At 41.8% G+C, this 17,338-nt stretch overlaps 2 protein-coding genes across 4 annotated transcripts; both read left to right on the top strand.

Annotated features, from left to right (window-relative positions):
* The first annotated feature begins 299 nt into the window (after window positions 1–299).
* Window positions 300–9,791, top strand: E2f1 (E2F transcription factor 1). Of its 2 annotated transcripts, none has more exons than XM_065496748.1 (6): window positions 300–663; window positions 943–1,204; window positions 1,446–1,596; window positions 2,115–2,581; window positions 5,444–5,606; window positions 8,698–9,791. In XM_065496748.1, exons 2-6 carry the CDS (start codon window positions 995–997, stop codon window positions 8,838–8,840), a joined length of 1,134 nt encoding a protein of 377 aa, XP_065352820.1. In that variant the 5' UTR covers window positions 300–663; window positions 943–994; the 3' UTR covers window positions 8,841–9,791. The 2 variants fall into 2 exon arrangements, with proteins under 2 accessions (XP_065352820.1, XP_065352821.1); XM_065496749.1 differs by having other exon boundaries at window positions 1,467–1,596.
* A 476-nt stretch (window positions 9,792–10,267) lies between these two features.
* Window positions 10,268–12,700, top strand: TfIIFbeta (transcription factor TFIIFbeta). 2 transcript variants are annotated; one of them, XM_065479309.1, is made up of 5 exons: window positions 10,268–10,511; window positions 10,587–10,762; window positions 10,822–10,908; window positions 10,965–11,089; window positions 12,299–12,700. In XM_065479309.1, the coding sequence occupies exons 1-5, from the start codon at window positions 10,366–10,368 to the stop codon at window positions 12,581–12,583; spliced, it is 819 nt and encodes a 272-aa protein (XP_065335381.1). In that variant the 5' UTR covers window positions 10,268–10,365; the 3' UTR covers window positions 12,584–12,700. The 2 variants fall into 2 exon arrangements, with proteins under 2 accessions (XP_065335381.1, XP_065335372.1); XM_065479300.1 differs by having other exon boundaries at window positions 10,269–10,511; window positions 10,584–10,762.
* Window positions 12,701–17,338: the final 4,638 nt, after the last annotated feature.

Here is a 17,338-nt window from a genome sequence, read left to right on the forward strand (position 1 = left end):
AAGAATTCGTTTAAAAAATCTGACAATAAACTCACAGTCCGTTCCAATCCCATTTTCAAATGACGGGAGTTTTTGAGTGTGAATTTAAGTCAAAACCACCATGTTTTCGGGCCGATAAAACCGAAGAATTGGCCGAATTCGGCTCTCGCATGAGCGAGGCAATGCGCGCTGGTGGGCCACAAGGCGTGCGGCGGTTGGTAGGCCTGTTGGCGCCAAGCGTCTCCGCTAATCGGTGCGGCGCGCTGTGATTGGTCGGCAGGGAGAGCGAACGGCCGGCCAGAGCGAGAAACACTCATTTACAAAGACGGACCGAGGCACAAGCAGCAACGAGCAGAGCAAGCGGCCGCTACCAACCGTACGTTGACTGCGAGTGACGCTTTTGCAGCCCGAATCCGAGGGCCCGCGCCGAGCCCCCGGCCCCCGCACGCAGTCCGGCCCCGACGCGGGCCCGCCGCATTCGCGCAGCTCGCACGCCGAACCGCCCGGCGGCCCCGGCCGCCGAACGAACGCGACCCGCGGCGGCCATTACGAGCACCCGCCACCGCCGTAGCCGCCTTCGCCGGACGTTGTTGCCGCTCGCATCGACGCCCCGCACCCTCGGAGGGTCGCGCAAGCCCCGGCCGCCGTAGCACGCCACCCCCCGCCGCCTCCTCCAGCCGCCAGGTGAGTCCTGAGTTCGATTCGGGCGCGAGCAGCCGCAAGCGTGGCTGCCGCCCGCCAAATCGTGATCGAAGATGGCGCGTTCCGACCCCCAGGGCCCACGTCAGGCCCCCTCAGACCCCGCGGGCCGTCCGGATGGGCTCGAATAGGGAAAGAATTCTGTCGATGCTTCCGAGTTCTCGGATGCACTGGCCGAATTCTGTCATTCGACCAATCGGGAGTATCTACTTATATGTTGAGGTGATCTCAAATGTGGACCACCCGGTTCTACCCTGTTGTCAGGGATGCCCTTGAAGGCGGGAAGCTAGCATCGGAAGAGAGCGAGTCGAGGGAGATGCCGCGCGTGAGCCAAGCCCCGGGCCACAGTGCGCCGGCCGCCGAGCCCGGGGCCTCGACGTCGGCGACCACGACGTACCTGCCGAGTCCGTCGTACATGCTCGACCACGAGTACAGCCAGACGCCGCAGAACCAGATGCTGAAGCCCCGCAGCGCCACGGCGGCGCCGCCGCTGCGTCAGGACGCCCGCCCCGTCGTCGACATCGAGGTACGCAGCCGTAAATCGTAGCCAGAAACCGCACGCTTGCACTTCTTGCCGGGTGAAATTTCCGTAAATTTGATTGGTGAATGGTTTATTCATTGGATTGTGATTCGACCAATTGTAATTCGACCGAATTTCAGCCGACGAGAGGTGCAACAGCTTCGCACTCAGTAGATTTAGATTTTAGGCTTGCTTCGTTTGCTGTGCGTTTGAATCGTTAACAAATTTCTTCCTGGTCGCTTAATAGCCTAAGACAATTGTGTCACAGCAAGTGAAACGCCGGCTCAACCTCGAGGGCACGCCCCCCTCCTCATCCCCCGATTCGGGCTTCAAGGCGCCCAAGGCGAAGAAGCCTCGCACTTCGGCCGCCAGCACTTCCTCCACGCCCAGCCCCAAACGTGAGTCATTTCTTTTGGACAAATGGGAATTTATGCGTTGAGATAATCAAAAAAATGACTGGAATCCAACCCGAGAAGGCAGCGCCACAGCGGCAGCCAGCGTAACTAAATTGCTCGATAGTTTCTCAAGCGGCCGTGGCGCTGCAGCCTGGATCTGGCTGTAGTGCCTGTGAGCCAATCGGAGAGCACTTTCTGATTGGCTCGGACCAAGACGGGCTGAGAACCGAGAAGGCAGCGCCACAGCGGCAGCCAGCGTAACTAAATAGCATGCTCGATCTGGTCGTGAGCCAATCAGAGAGCTTCCGGGTTCCGGGTGCAAACGTGGCGCTTTCTGATTGGAACTTCCGGTTTTCAGGAAATTCATTCGTCAGTAGTTGTTGCCTTTTCTAGAAATAAAAACCGGCAAGGCATGATTCTCTACTAACAAAAATCCTTTTAACAATATATATATACAATAATTTTTATTTCAGCGCCATTTGCTTTAAAACCATGTTTTTTTCTCCCGTGTTTTTTCGCAGCGGCGCGGGCGGAAAAGACGCGTTACGACACGTCGTTGGGCCTGCTGACCAAGAAATTCCTGAACCTGCTGCAGACGTCCCCGGACGGCGTGATCGACCTGAATAAGGCGTCGGAGCACCTGAGCGTGCAGAAGCGGCGCATCTACGACATCACCAATGTCCTGGAGGGGATCGGCATCTTGGAGAAAAAGTCGAAAAACAACATCCAGTGGAAGGGCGGGTGCGAAGGCGCGCCAGACGGTCCTTCGGCCGCGTCGCAGCTCCAGTCGGAGCTGATCGGTCTCGAGCAAGACGAGCTCAACCTCGACTCGCTGATCGAGAAGGCAAAGACGGAGCTGCTGGTTCTCTCGGAGGACACGCGGCTCGCCTACGTCACCTACCAGGACCTGAGGAACCTGGCCGGCCTCCAGCAGCAGACCGTGCTTGCTATAAAGGCCCCGCCAGAGGCTGAGCTCAACGTTCCTGAGGTATCTCACAATTTTTTTTATGAAAAAAAAAATGTTAGGACGCAAAGCACAATATAGAGAGTTGGTCACGAAAGTCCTAAAGTCAAAAGACAATAATACACCTTTATCCAATATAATACATCTTGCATCTCTGGCTGCGTGCAGAGGCAAGAAAGAACGGAGAACTAAGGAGAGTAAAGGCTTACTCTCCTTTGAATTCACGAGAGTAGGGTCTAAGGACAGCAATCTCCTTAGTACGTTCCTGGTGGCCGCAAAATTTGCGCAGCTTTCAACAACCAAACGCAAGCAAAAGGGCAAAAAGTGAAACAATGACAATTTGGTAAATGTTGAGAAGTTGCGCAATTTTAACGCTGCCTGGACACGGCACTAAATCTCTAGTCCGGGCGGAAAAGCAAAGAAAGGTAATCTCTTAAAAAAAATTGAAAAAAAATGGAAAAAAATGTGTTTTGATTTAATTTTGGGCTTCGGTCAGGACTGATTTCGCCAGAAGGCGAAGTTGCCCGAGGACGTGGCCCTTACGTTGAGTAACCTATATTCCCCCCCCCCCCCCCATTGGTTAATCGTAAGTTTGTAAGTAGACCTCGGCGCGGTGTGAAAAAATAATTGGAACCTAAATAGTGGTTTTTCCTCTAAATTCGCTAAAAAACTCAACTTAAAATCTAGCATCATTTTAAAGTGGAGGTTATAAAAGATCACCTAAATTAAAATATTTAGATTTTCCGTAAACCTCAGCCGAGGAAGCAGGAAACGCTAAAAGGTGTAATTCCTGAATTGCAAATTAAAACCAAGTCGTATTACAATGAGCAAAATGAATTTGGATTCAGACGGGAAATCCGAACTGATGAAAGAAAACTTTTCTGAAGTAATTAATTCCTCTGCAATGTCTTTAATTATTTAGAAAAAGTCGAGAAGTGAATAGCAGATTAGTTCAACGAGAAGAGAATTTGATTCTAATTATTTTATCACTTTTCGTCGTAATGTTTGCAATTTAGTTAGCGTTTTTACGTGGAACCACTCGCCGCGAGCGCCACTTTGGTCAGCAAACTGCCGACTTTCAACCAGAGCGTCCATCGTGCCAGCATGTTTTCGGGAATAATCGCATTCGGAGCAGTTGTTACATTAGTCTCTTAATTTTGTAAATCAGTTCCAGGCGAATTCATGAATTCATCGACGTTCAAATTTCTAGGTGACACTTGATATTAAACCAACTAGGAGAAATCATTCCACGTTTGAAGCTCAGGTACGGAAAACGCTAAAACTCGAATTTTTCCGGGATAAGTATTTTATGCTGCATAAATAACTCATGAATATTTATTTTAAATTTAACGCTTTACATCCAAATTTTTGTAAAATAAGTTTTATTCAGTTGCGTAGTAAATTCCTCTTATTTATGTAAAAAAAACAGTTCGCAAAAACTCGTGTGCGTTTTTTCTGCCATCACGGCGATTTTTTCAGAAACGCATTCATTTTTGTTGAAAAAAAAATTTCTCATGACGGAGACCATAAAAAGGGATTTTTACAAACAGTAAAAATGCCACTTGCTCCATCAATAGACCGAACACGCGAACAATAATCGTTATTTACCACAATTTCGGACTTTTCTTGGCGCGTGAATTCGGAAAATTGCGATTCCTCAGAACGTCCTGTTTTTGAACTGTTTTTTTCTTTGCGCCTAAAACCAACGGTTTAAAAAAAATCTAAAGGACAAGAAGAAATATTTATCTAGTCGCGTAGTAAATTCCTCGTATAAATCAATAAAATACAGGGTACACAAAAACCCGCATTTTTCCGGAAAAAATAATTGCAATAATTTTTGGCGGCTTTAATTTAAACGCTTTCTCTCTATTTTTTATGTAAAACGATATTTAATTTAGTCGCTTAGTAAATTTCACATGAAAATCCATTAAAAAAAACGGTTCGCGAACACATGGCTGCGTTTTTTCTGCAATTTTGCGCATTTTTCAGAAACGCATGCATTTTTGTTGAAAATGAAAAACTCTCATGACGGAGACCATAAAAAGGGATTTTTACAAATCAATAAAAATGCCAGTGGCTCCAACAACAGACTGAAAACTCGTACAAAAATTGTAATTTTCCAAAATTCTCTAATATTTTTGGCGCTAAATGCGGATAAACACTAAACAAAACTTGATTTTCGGTGATTTTTGAGATTATAAATAGAAAACGCTTCCATTCCCGAACTTCAAACATGGAATTTCCCCATCTATGTCAACAATTTAAAATATATAAATCAAGTGGCACGTAAAAAAATTCCCATCAAATGTCTGAAGGAAAATAAGAATTTATTTAATTAGAATTGCACCTTGTTACATACTGGATTTTGAGACATTTGCATTCAAATTTCAATTTCAAATTTTCCTTTTTCACGAAGTCGGAATATTTACAAAAACACACGTAAAAATACTCGTTTAAGTCACAAAAATTGTAATAATGGAGTGACGAGCTCTCCGAGATTTCCCGTGAAATTTTTATCCGAACAATGGCGACGGACGCTGTTAATTTCATCGTGGCCATGCGTTTCGCACAGAGGTCTACTAATTGCAAACACCGACCTTTTTTTCAGCGGGGTCCATATGTGCGATAAAATCGGTTCGCACTGCGCAGATCCAAAATGGCGTCTGAAAGTGTCGTGGTAGAGTCTAAAGTTTATTTTTGCGACCTAAAGACACAATTAATACGAGTAAAGTAAACATTACGTCACGATATTGACGAAATCTTGCTTCTTTTCGCGCATTTTCACGTGACCGATTTTCTCGCGCCATTTTTCATCTGCGCGTGCTGCATTTTTAGGCATTTATCTGAAGCAAAATAAAAGTTTGACGTTGATTTTGCTCTGGACAGGGCCCTCTGCAAATGTACCTGCGGTCGGAGACTGGCGAAATCGAAGTGTTCTTACTGCCAGACGAGGAGAGCGAGCAGAAAATGGCGCCCGAGAAGCTGGAGTCGCCGACGGCTGCCCAAATGCCTCCGGGGCCCATGCTGTCCGACATGGGCAACGACTCAGGTAGCCGCGCCTCGACCTGACCTTTCCCCTGCATGCCTTGAACCTTTCTCAGTGTTTGCGCTTGCGTGTCGTTTGGTTATTTCTTTTTTGCAATAAAGTGATCGCCAGGTCTCAGGTTGGTTTCGCTTTATTGCTTTCTCGCCTGCCCTGGCCCAGGCCCTGGCCGTGGCCCTGGAGGAACGCAGAGAAGAGGAGCGACCCTGAGAAGGAGCGGCTGGCGCGGTGCTAGTCTTGTGGCTGTGACCGTGCCGATTTGCCGGGCCACATCACAGTCAGAAGGCTAGACACGGCGCGCAGCCAATGTCCATCCACCCTGCAGCCTCGACTGTCCAACCGTCCGTCCGTCCGCCAGAGCCTTTTGGCTGTGACCCTGTGTCCCGTTTCGCCTCACATCACAGTCAGAAGGCTTTGGCGGCGCCGACCAACCTCACCAGCTGCCGTCGCTTCTGCTTTCCTCCGCTTTTCGCTGAATATTTTTAAAAAAAATTAAATTAAATCGTCCAGGGAGCATAACATAGACAAGTAACTTTTTTTAAATTGGTTTTTGCTGCTTTTTTGGCCTGGAAAGTAAATTAATAGTCAAATTATGCTTTAAATATTTTTTTAAAAATCACGTTTAATTTAAAAATTTGTTTTTTACCTTGGTTGGATTTCTATATTCAAAATTACGAGTTCCTTCCGTTTAGGTGTGCAATAGAATTGTTTACAACAATTTGTTTTTCTCAATTTTCTCATTGCTGCGTCTTTTAAAAAAATATTTCCATTATTTTTATTCCTCTTCAAATATTGGGGCAATTATGATGCAATTTCCGCTCCATTATACAATTTTTATTAATATTATTCGTTATAAAAACAATTTCATCATGCTTGGGAAACTCTTTTGTAATGTTTCGAAACCATAATTGACTAACAAAAATCATGGCCAGCGCTCAATATTGACAGAATTTTCCAATTTGTAAAAATTTGATAACCGTTTTATAATTTCCGCGAACTGGACGATTTATTTCTTCTGATTTGGAATTTTAGCGATCGATTTCTCTCTCATCTTTGCTTCAAAGGAAACTATTGTTAAAATTCGATTTTTAGGTTTTGGCGAAATCAGGGAAATCGTTATTGGAGACTTTCAATTTTTCTGATTTTTCCGAGTGTCATAAACGCTATCGCAAATTCGTGAATGTCTCGAGACTGAAAAACAGGGTTGAAAAAATAAGTTTCTTGCAGTTAATGGTTTATTTTCAATATTTTCTCATTTTTAACCCAAGACCTCGACGTGAATAATTGTTAGAGAAATATTTTGATAAATTGTGAGAATTTAAAGAAAATTTCGACAACCCTGGCCGCAAATTTTAGATTTTTTCTGCGGAAAAATGCAAAAGAATCATATTCTTCGTAAGAATTTGTTAAAACCGTTTGGCAGGTAAATAATGCAACCCTGTCAAAAAGATTATAATTAATTACTAATTTTGCATGCTGAAATTAACATGACGCCAGGGGTTGAATTTAATGCAGTCTTTTCTGGCGTCGGGTAAGACTCGTAGTAGACTATCTGCGTCAACACAATCGTAATTCTAGATTTTCACTAAAAATGGACACCGATTTATTCCAATATTAACCCCGCGTGTGTCGAAAATTGTTCTTTTCCATCCTAAAAAATTTCTATACGCTCAAAATCACTTGAAACAACATTGTTCTCTACGCCTATGAGATAATTTAAGATAATCTATTCCAAATTTTCAATAATTAAAATTTTTTAAATATTTAAAACTAAATTGGGCAAATTTAAAAGTTGTCGGCCATCTAATTAATCATCTTTAGACACCAAAATTAACAAAATTAAGGTTAAGGCTTCATTTAAACTCAAGACATTCACGATTTTGCCAACCCTGACGGCTCGTTTCAACAAATTTAGCACTGTATTACCGGGAAAACCGCGTATCTAGATTTTTGTGACACCCAGGGTTCGCGAAAACCCCACATATTTCTGGGAAAAAAACCCACCACAATGCCAAACCTGTTTGCTTGAATTTTGCGCATTTTTTCCAGCTGGTTTTTTGCGCCAAAAACCAGTAGTGCATTTCCTCGCGCTGCTAAATTGGCGAACCCTAATTTCCAAAAATTCAAAATATTATTGCGTTAGCTTAAAAGATGTCGGCCATTTTAATCGGCATCGTTTGGCACGAAAATTAAGGTTCTAGCTTTATTTAAACTCGAGATATTCACGATTTTGCAGCCTCTGACAGAACTCTTTTCATAAATTCGGATTTTCCGGTGAAACACTTCGACTTTTCCAGCGAATTCGAGTTTTAATGACACCCAGCGCTCGCTAAAACCCGCATTTTGCGCATTTTTTATTGCAGATTGATGACCGAAAAATGGTATTTGTACAAAATCAGTTCAAAAGCACGAAAATTTTAATTTCATTATCGTAATTTTCCAAAATTTTGGCCTCTTTGGCGCTAAATGTGACCGTTTTTGGGTTAAATTCGTAAATTTCCTGGTTAATTTTTTGCAAAACTGGTTAAAACCCCCGAAAACGCTCTAAAAACTGACGTAAAAATTAGAAACGCAGTTTTGCCTTATTTATTATCCGAATTTTGCGCAGTTTTTATTGCAGATTGATGACAGAAAAAATGAATTTTTACAAAATCCGTATTAAAGACCGAATATTTTTATTTATGTATCGTAATTTTCCAAAATTTATTGCTTTTTTGGCGCAAAATGTGAACTCTTGGGAGCTACATTCGTAAATTTCTTGGTTAAAACCCCAAAAACACTCAAAAAATCAGAGAAAAAACAGACGTAATAATAAAACCTCACCTGGAAAGACGCTAATTACAACAAAAAAATTGAAAATTGCCAAAATCTTTGATTCGAAAAATAAAGAGTTTCGTCTTGACAGCTCGGAAACCAATTTCCAAGAGACATTTTCCTGCGAAATCCGCTAATTATTTTATTTTGAATGGCCTTTCTCATTTTCTTTGGCCTTGCTATTTCCTGTCTTCCTGCATGCCTGAACCTGAATAAAATAAATGGTAGAATTGAAAAAATTTGGCGTGTTGTTGTTGGTGCTAACCTGTGGTGGCTTTTGCAGACATGTTGGAGCCGTCGATGCTGTCTTCGATGGCGAACCACGACCTGTTCATACCGTTCGAGCTGCCGGTGGGCAGTCCCGACTACTGCTTCAGCATGGACCACAACGAGGGTCTGTCGGACCTCTTCGACTTCCACCTCTAGCCACGCCCTCAATTGTACAAAGTGTGCGTGCGGCGGGGCAGGCCGGAAGGCGGGCGGTGCCATGGCTCTCGGGCGGAGGGAGGCCTTTGCAAAAGGCCTTTTTTAAACTGGACGAGTGTTCGGCTCGCGTCTCTTGTTTTCGTCTATGTTTTACGTCTTGACTAAGGGGTTTGCTCTTGGGTTTTAACAGTTCAACTATAGCTCTTGCGTACATGTAAGTGCCTGAGACTCGCGGACAAGAAAGAAATTAAGAAAGCAGCACCAGACCGCTGCCTAAACTAAATTAAAAAGAAACAAAAAAAAATCGGAAAGAGTCGCGTTGGCAGTCGATCGCCAAGTACAATTTACACAAATACATAATATATTAATCGTTTTTTAGTTTGTTGCTTGTACAGACTGATTGTTTTCATCTTTTTTAACTCGCCGGCTAATTTTACGTTGATTTCCTTCCTCTCAAAAATTAAATTAAAAAAAAGAAAATCTGATTGGCGCCTACAAATTAAAACCGACATATCAAATGGCAATACTTCAACAAACTGATTCTCTTCATTTTTGCCGAGCCGATCAGATCTCCCGTGGATGAATGAATGATTGCATTATTCTACTTCTTATGAATTTAGGGGACACACTTATATAAGAGCGAACCGAGTGCCAGTGAACAGAACAGAACAGAAAAGAAACGAGGTGTGCAAGCGACAAGTCTATTAATTATTATTTTCATTTCAATTGGCGTCTTGACGTGTAGCAAAGTTAGTCTAGGATTAGGAAGTGAGTGCACCGACGTGACCCACAACTCATTTGACAAATTCGATGAAGAAAACAAACACACACACTAACAAAAGTAAGCATCGCGTTCCATTTAAAAAATGAATAAAATAAATAAATGAAGAGTGACAGACAGTCTCACTTGCGAATTAAAAAATCCCTGCACCAATGCAGAAATGAACAAAATGGTGGTTTTATTTCTATTCCGACGTCCTAGGCGAGAATTCTCTATTCAAAATGGCACAACTTTCGCAACAGAAGAGGAGGAACCGCCACCGACAGCTCGCTGCACCAAGTCGCGGCGCATGCGTACATCCCTGGAGGGGCACTACCAACCTTGAAATTCAGTTTGTCCGAAATTCTTCGCGCTGGATGTTCTTCATTTCGCTGGAAATGACGTTGTTTAAACAAATTTAGGTGCCTAAATTTTTAAAATCGCTTTAAAATAAATTTCCATGCATGTGATGCGAGTAATCAAGCGCTTGTTTAAATTTGTCAGGTTGGCACAGTTGAATCTCCGTTTTAACAGCATACAAGAACGGCCGCCATCTTGCAAATCTCCCGCGAATTTTTCCCAAGCTCCCCTCTGCATTTACGTCACACCAAGATGGCGGCTGTTTCTCATCTCAAAATTCTTCCACTTTCACGTCAGTTGTTTACAGTTTACGTGCTGCCTTACAGGAATTCTGTCGTTATTCTGATCTCGAATCGCTTGAAAAAGATGAGAATCTTCATCTAAAGCGTAAATTCAGCAGTGATCATGTCTGCCGGCCACCATACGGACCGGGAACTGGACCTGTCCAACGCCGGACGGGGCGTGTGGCTCGTCAAGGTGCCCAAGTACATCGCGGCCCGCTGGGACAGGGCGCCGGGCAGCATGGACGTCGGCAAATTGCGAATCGCCAAGTATGTCGCTGCAATTAAAATAGGATCGCAATTATTGACTGTGTGGTGCGTTCGTTTCTGTCTGATTGCCAGCAGGGTGCAGGGACAGAAGTCGTCCAACGTGTCGCTGACGCTGAGCCAGGCCGTGCTGGCCATGAAGGACGAGGACAAGCCCAAGGGCAGCCCCGACAGCGCCGAAATCCCGCGCGACCACACGCTCGACGTGTCGACCGTCACGCACCAGGCGCTCGGCGTCTTCTCGCACCAGACGCGTAATTAAATTAAGTTAAATCAATCGAGGCGTTTTAATTAATTCTTTAAATCTGGACAGCCTCCAATTGCAACGACGTCGTGCCCGAGAGCGAGAAGCTGGTCTTCGAGGGTCAGATCGTGCAGAAACTCGAGTGCAGGCCGCAGGGTGAGGATTTTAAACCGTTTTGTGGATTTCAAGTGTTGATTTTGTGTCTTCGGCAGCCAATTCCAAGTACATGAGCCTCAAGCTGGAGGCCATCCGCAAGGCAGCCATTCCCAAGAGGGTAGTCAAGCAGCTCGACAGGATCGTGCAGAATTATAAACCAGTTTCCGACCATAAGCACAATGTAAGTCTGAGGATTTTAAAATTAAATTATAGATTTCTTGTTAGCTTTTGTACAGATTTAAATTCATATTTATTAATTAGACGAAATTTTGGGGATAATTCGAGTGTTTTAATGGGTTTCACACACTTGACCCCATGCTGAAACCGGAGTTAAGTTCCAAAAAAGAACTGCGCCAGCTTTCTAGGCCCCCTGGAGAGCATCACTCTAAAGAGAGCAGTGTAAGTTAAGGAGAAGTAGAGTATCAGCTGTGATGCCATTCTCGCCGGCTAGTATCTCTACTCTCCTTTCCTTACACTCTAGAGTGGGCGCGGTCGTCGCGGGCAAAGAATAATGCTCGCTGGGGGGCCCAGAGAGCGCAAAGAGTGATGATTGCTAGGGGTCCTAGAGAGCCAGCGCATCTGATTGGTCGCCGCGCTGCTTTACTAGGAAACTCGAATTGACGCATGCGCAGTTTTAATTTAGCCTCAATTTCCGTAATATTTGCATTTTATCATAAACATAGGGTTTTTTTACAAACGCTACTGGTCTAAATAAAAAAATCTGACCGTTCCACTGCGTGAGTGCGTGCGAGGAAATCGTTTTTTTGCATTTTCCCGCTCAAAAAACACAAACCCCACACATGACCCCCTCTGACGACTGGAGGAACCGTGAGGAAATCGTCTCAAATTGCACTCATATAGTACTACAACTTAGTTTATCTGCTTAATTCAGCTGATAAAGCCGGAAAAAGCTGACTCCGGGTATAGAGGGGGGTCATAATGTGGGGAGTACAGGAAAATTGGTCAAAATTAAAAAAATATTGATTGGAATTCCGGTTATCAGGTAAATCCCAACCTTCGCAGACATTTTGAATTAAATTTTCTGATTTTTAACCCCCCACACAGCCCCCTACTTGGACTGGAGGAGTGAATTTTTCTGATTGGACTTGAAATATCACTAAAATCGTCTCTATAATCTTAATTTGAAGACCTTTGGAATATTGTTGGCCGCTTAGAGTGCTAAAAATGGCTACTCCAGTCTCACAGGGGGGCACAGTGTGGGGTTGCATTCAAAATTCCCTCCAATTTGAGTTTTTGACGCTCCAGGCGTATCCAATCCATTTTTAAAAGGCCAATCAAGGCGTTGTTGTTGTAACTCCGGTTTTGGAGGGGGGCCAAGTGTGCTGTTTTCTCGAAAATTCTTACGATTATCTAAATTTGATTATTTCAGATCGAGTACGAGGAGCGGAAGAAGGCGGAGGGGAAGAAGGCGCGTGACGACAAGGAGGCTGTGCAGGAGATGCTGTTCTCGGCGTTCGAGAAGCACCAGTACTACAACATCAAGGACCTGGTCAAGATCACGCGCCAGCCGATCGTGTACCTGAAGGAGATCCTCAAGGACGTGTGCGTGTACAACCTGAAAAACCCGCACAAGAACATGTGGGAGCTGAAACCCGAGTACCGCCACTACAAGGTCGACGAAGCCGCCCCCTCCACCTCCACCTCCAACGACTGAACTTACCTTACTGACTTTTCTAAATAATTCTTCGTGCGCGACAGTGAGACAACTGCAAATCGATTCCGATATATTTACATGCAAATTATCGAATAAATAAATTTGTCATAACCATAACTGAGAATTTTTAAACAATTTTGGTGGGAGATGCAGTGAAAAATTAAACTAGAACCTGCGAGGAAGTGCTAAAACCTATTTACTAGGCGTCAGGGACGTTTCCTTTGATATTTCGGCCGTTTTTTTCTGTTCGTGAAATTGAAGAGGGGGGCGTAACTGAAAGAAAACAATATGGCGGTGCAAACATCACAGACATTAACATGCACTGCTTGCCGCTTTGTATTCCATCGGTTACGCCCCCTTTTCGGCGGCCGATTTTTCTTGAGGGGGCGCGCAACCTAGAGAATGCAACACTGCGTCGTGAAATCGGCAGGTAAGGGTGCGCTCTGCGTTGCTCACCGTTCGCAGGGGGCGTGGTTCGCCCACCTCTTCCACGCCTCATTTCAGCTGTTTCGACGCTAAACATTCCGTTGTGATGCACATTAAAAATTTATTGCATTGTTTAATTAGAAAAGATGTTTGGTCCTGCTCTCAAATCTGCCCGTCATCCACGTATTGCGCGCGAATATTCAAAAAGGTAAAAGACTAATCGAAGTGATGACAAAAATAGTCTAAACATATTTTCTTTCGATCAATTTTCAAGGATTAAATTAAATTATTCAATTGAATTGTTGTTCAGGTCCAGAGAGCTGCATTTCATCAATTTGAATTATTTCTTTTAATCAGAATAGTGAGTGTTCGAGCATTTGAAAATTAAAAGTTTTGGAAATGAGGTGAAAAATGAAAAACTGCGGGGTTGCATTTTAAATTAGTGCTGTATTGAAACAGTTTACATAATTTATGCCCTAATTCACGTTTTAATTTTATTTGCTGTCGCTGTATAAAAAATATGGAGAAGTTTGCTGTTTGTAAATTGACAAGCAAACTTTCACATTTTCAATAAATTGATATTTTAAGAATTATACACGTGACATTATAAAATATATAGAATTTTGTTTTGAAATAAAAATTCCTCTTCGTGGCAGGAACTTCTGAGGATTGAAATAAGCAATTCCTGCAATGATATTTGGTTAAGAATTTTGTTATTTTCTCTTGTCGCTGATAAATCACCTGTCTCTCAGTTGAAGAGTCGTATATATACACGCGTCCGTCATCTCGGAATTTCCTCTCGTGATTATCGAGTTGTTTCTCGAGTATCGTCGCCAGAACAAGACTATTCCTCGCGACGAAACATCCACGGAATAAAAATCTTATTTACTAAATTGGAAAGCAGAAAATAATAAATTTTGGGTCCCACCTCATCTTATTCCATTCTTACCTGCGGCCAAAAGCATTACCAATAATAATAATCCTCCCCAAGGAAAATGTCTTCCATGATCAGGATTTGGTTCGTCAGGGTGTTCTTGTGTGGCAGCCAGGGCTTCAACATTCCAGGGCCATCCAAGTCTGACTGGCGTGGCTTTGGTAAAAGTCAATTTTTCCCTTGGTTTATTTAATAAATAAAATTACGTTCAATGTTGTTTCGAATCAAGTCTACGTCTAAGCTTTGTGCGTTTTCTGCTCTTGCACAAGTTGAGGATGAAGATGGGGATGCACGAGTTTGGGAAGTCCTACCCCTTTGGCTCTGAGCTTCAGACCCGGCTAAAAAGTATAGCATATAAAAAAGTTACTTATAAGATACATATTCATATTTAATTTTTAATTCAATTCCCAATTAAGTTTCCAAGAATCACAAAAGCCTCGAAAGAATCGATTTTCAAAGTCCGACTGATTTAAAGAATTTAACAATAGAAGGAATTTTTTCTTCCTACTATAATAAATTTTAGACAAAGCAAAGAGCCAGAGATTCAGCCAAAGATAAACGAAAAATTAGCTTAAAAATAATTAAATTTCTCCTATTGAGAAAGCTGGATCTGCATCATTCCCTTGTTGCTGAGATGTTTCTGATGTCTCACCACGGATTATTAAGCTGGAGCGAAAATAAAATTTTGATCAGGAAAATTTAATTCAATAATCTTGGTTTGGACTCACCGTTCAAATAACTCAACCATGCTCCTTACATATTCGCCTCTTATTATAGGTGTATATATTTTGCCATTTTTGGGTGGAGGTGGACCCTGCTTATCTGCCATTTTTCCTCGCGAACAAAGCTCTCAACTTTACCTAAACTGATGCTTCTCCTGCGGCTGAACGCAACAATCTGGCGTTTCGCTGGCACTTATTCGCTCTCAACGATGCTGCACATTCGAGAAATTCAAAGAATTCTTCCACGTTCTTTGCGGCGGACACGAATAATTGTCTTTTCTAGAGACCGGAATATCAAGAATTTATGCTTCTTGCAGCTGTCGAGTAATGCACCGCTCTTGGAATTTATTTCTTCTCTTTTACGAAATGGATAATATGTCAAACATTTAAGCAATTCTTGCAAGTATTATGCAATTTCCCGATTTGGAAATACAAAAATTATTAACTAAATGTCTGCAGAATGATTGGAATTTCCCGAAGATCCGAGCAAGAAATTAGATATCCTTCAGGATATACTTTTGAACAATAGGCGGATATATATATCCAATTTCTTGTCGGGATCATTTCCACGCTGCTATTAATTAATGCCTTTGTGAAATCAAGAATCTTTTAAACCTATTCATCGCTTTGTATATATCTCCTGTTTCTGTTTAAAAAGGTAAAGACCTGTTGTTTGTTTGACTTTTTAATACGAAGAACTTATTTATTTAAACATCCCGCAAGCATGTTTACAGAATCAAGAGAGTACTGAGCAAATTGAATTGCTAAATTATTGAAATTATCATGTTGAAATTACCCACCCTGACCTACCTCAGGGTAATTAAGTATTAATATGAAAATTATACTTATTCACAATAATTTTTATTAAATGCCCAATTAATTTTCAAACCGATGTTAAGGCCTCCCTGCGCTCATGACAAATAAGTCCAATCTTAGGAATGCCCTTGAAATAATCCACTTTAGTATTTTATATCGCAATTATTTTGGCGGAAGCCCGGATGAACGATCCAAATTTTGTGCCTTCGTCAGGCCATATGGAGAAGATGCGAGGTTGAGGATGATGCACTACAACTATAGCTTGGAAAGTCGAACCCCTTTGGCTTTTGAGCTTCAGACTCTGCTATAGAAGTATGATATACGCAAAAGTTTTACTTCATTAGTTAAATTCATAATTCATTGTTAATAAAATGCCCTATTATTTTTAAACCAATTTTTAAGGCCACTCGTGACACAAATTTTCCCAAGAATCACGAAGAAGTCATACCTTGAAATAATATATTTTCAAATTCCTACGGCTATCTTGGACAATTTAAAAAATTTAACAATGGAATGAATTTTTCTTTCTGGAATAAATTTTAGACGTGTCAAAGATTCGGCCCAAATTCTTTCCTTATTGCTGTATTTCTGATATGTTTCTAATTTGTCTTTTGATCATGCTGCAGAGGACAGAAAATTTTTGATTAGGAATTTAAATAAATTAAGGCTAAGACTCACTCTTCGCAGTAACCAATGATGCTCTTTGCCGAGTTGAGCATGTTATGTAATTCGCAATTGATGCGTTCAGACATTTTTCCATCATCTGCCATTTTTCCTCGGGAACAAAGCCCAACTTTACCTACCACTGCTTCCAGTCAAGCAATGCACCACGTTTGGAATTTATGTGAATCCCTTTTATGGTGCAAACAACAACGGTAGAAATTTAAAAACACTTAATTTTCAATAATATATATTTGTTCTCACTTAACCATAACTATAGCGGTACCACAAGGAATATATACATTAAAATTGTAAAAAATTCTAATTATATTAATTTCGATACAAAGTAATATTATTGAGGAACAAAACATATTTTTTCCCTCGATAATATTTTCAATGGAGGATATTTTTGATCAGTGTGAAGAAAACTGCATTTCAAGTAGTTTAAGTATCTCCTCTTATCAATAATACAATTTAAAACTATCGGAGAAGGGTGCTCGAGCATTAAAAATAATTTTTGAAAAAAGGTGAAAAATAATGAAACACTTCATGGGTACATTTTTAAATCATTATTTTATTGAAATTATTTACATAATTTATATGCTCTATTTATTGAGAATTTCATTCAAGCTAGTAATTGTCGCTGTAAAAAAAAATACGAAGAAGTTTTTGCTGTTGTAACTATAAATTATTCCATGATAAATGATCCTCTTCATGGCAACAACTGCTGAGGGCTGAAATAAGCAATAATTCCTGGAAATTATTTTGGTTTAGAATTTTCAGAATTTTCTCCCGTCGCTGAAATCTTATTACCTCAATTTAAGAGTCGGATTTTGCTTTCTGGATTACTGTCGCCTCGTCGCGTTTAGAGCAATTTTCTCACATTGACTGAATTCTGAATTTGATGCAGAAAATAATAAATTTCTGGTCCCATTTCATCTTCCTAATAATGCCATTCTTACCTTCTGATAGTTTGTTCATCTCTTCTTTTACATAGTCAGGATTTGGTTCGTCCTGATTCTGAGCCGCAGCCGCTTCGTAAGTATTCAAGAGCCTTTGAAGTATGTCTAGTATGACTTTGGCAAAAGTTAAATTTTTTTCTTTGATAATTTAATAAATAAAATTACTTTCGAGTTTATTTCGCATCTCCTCGTCTGCCGGGCGAACCTCATTGTGTGCCTCTCCTGGTCTTGGAGA

This window comes from Cloeon dipterum, chromosome 1, assembly GCF_949628265.1.
Source record: "Cloeon dipterum chromosome 1, ieCloDipt1.1, whole genome shotgun sequence".
NCBI classification, from domain to species: Eukaryota; Metazoa; Arthropoda; class Insecta; order Ephemeroptera; family Baetidae; genus Cloeon; species Cloeon dipterum.

Coding starts and splice junctions, on each gene's coding strand:
- TfIIFbeta (XM_065479300.1), top strand. CDS start 10,366: ATGTCTGCCGGCCACCATACGGACCGGGAACTGGACCTGTCCAACGCC. Junction 10,763..10,821: donor CGTCTTCTCGCACCAGACGC/GTAATTAAATTA, acceptor AAATCTGGACAG/CCTCCAATTGCAACGACGTC. Junction 11,090..12,298: donor TTTCCGACCATAAGCACAAT/GTAAGTCTGAGG, acceptor TGATTATTTCAG/ATCGAGTACGAGGAGCGGAA.
- E2f1 (XM_065496748.1), top strand. CDS start 995: ATGCCGCGCGTGAGCCAAGCCCCGGGCCACAGTGCGCCGGCCGCCGAG. Junction 1,205..1,445: donor GCCCCGTCGTCGACATCGAG/GTACGCAGCCGT, acceptor GTCGCTTAATAG/CCTAAGACAATTGTGTCACA. Junction 5,607..8,697: donor CGACATGGGCAACGACTCAG/GTAGCCGCGCCT, acceptor TGGCTTTTGCAG/ACATGTTGGAGCCGTCGATG.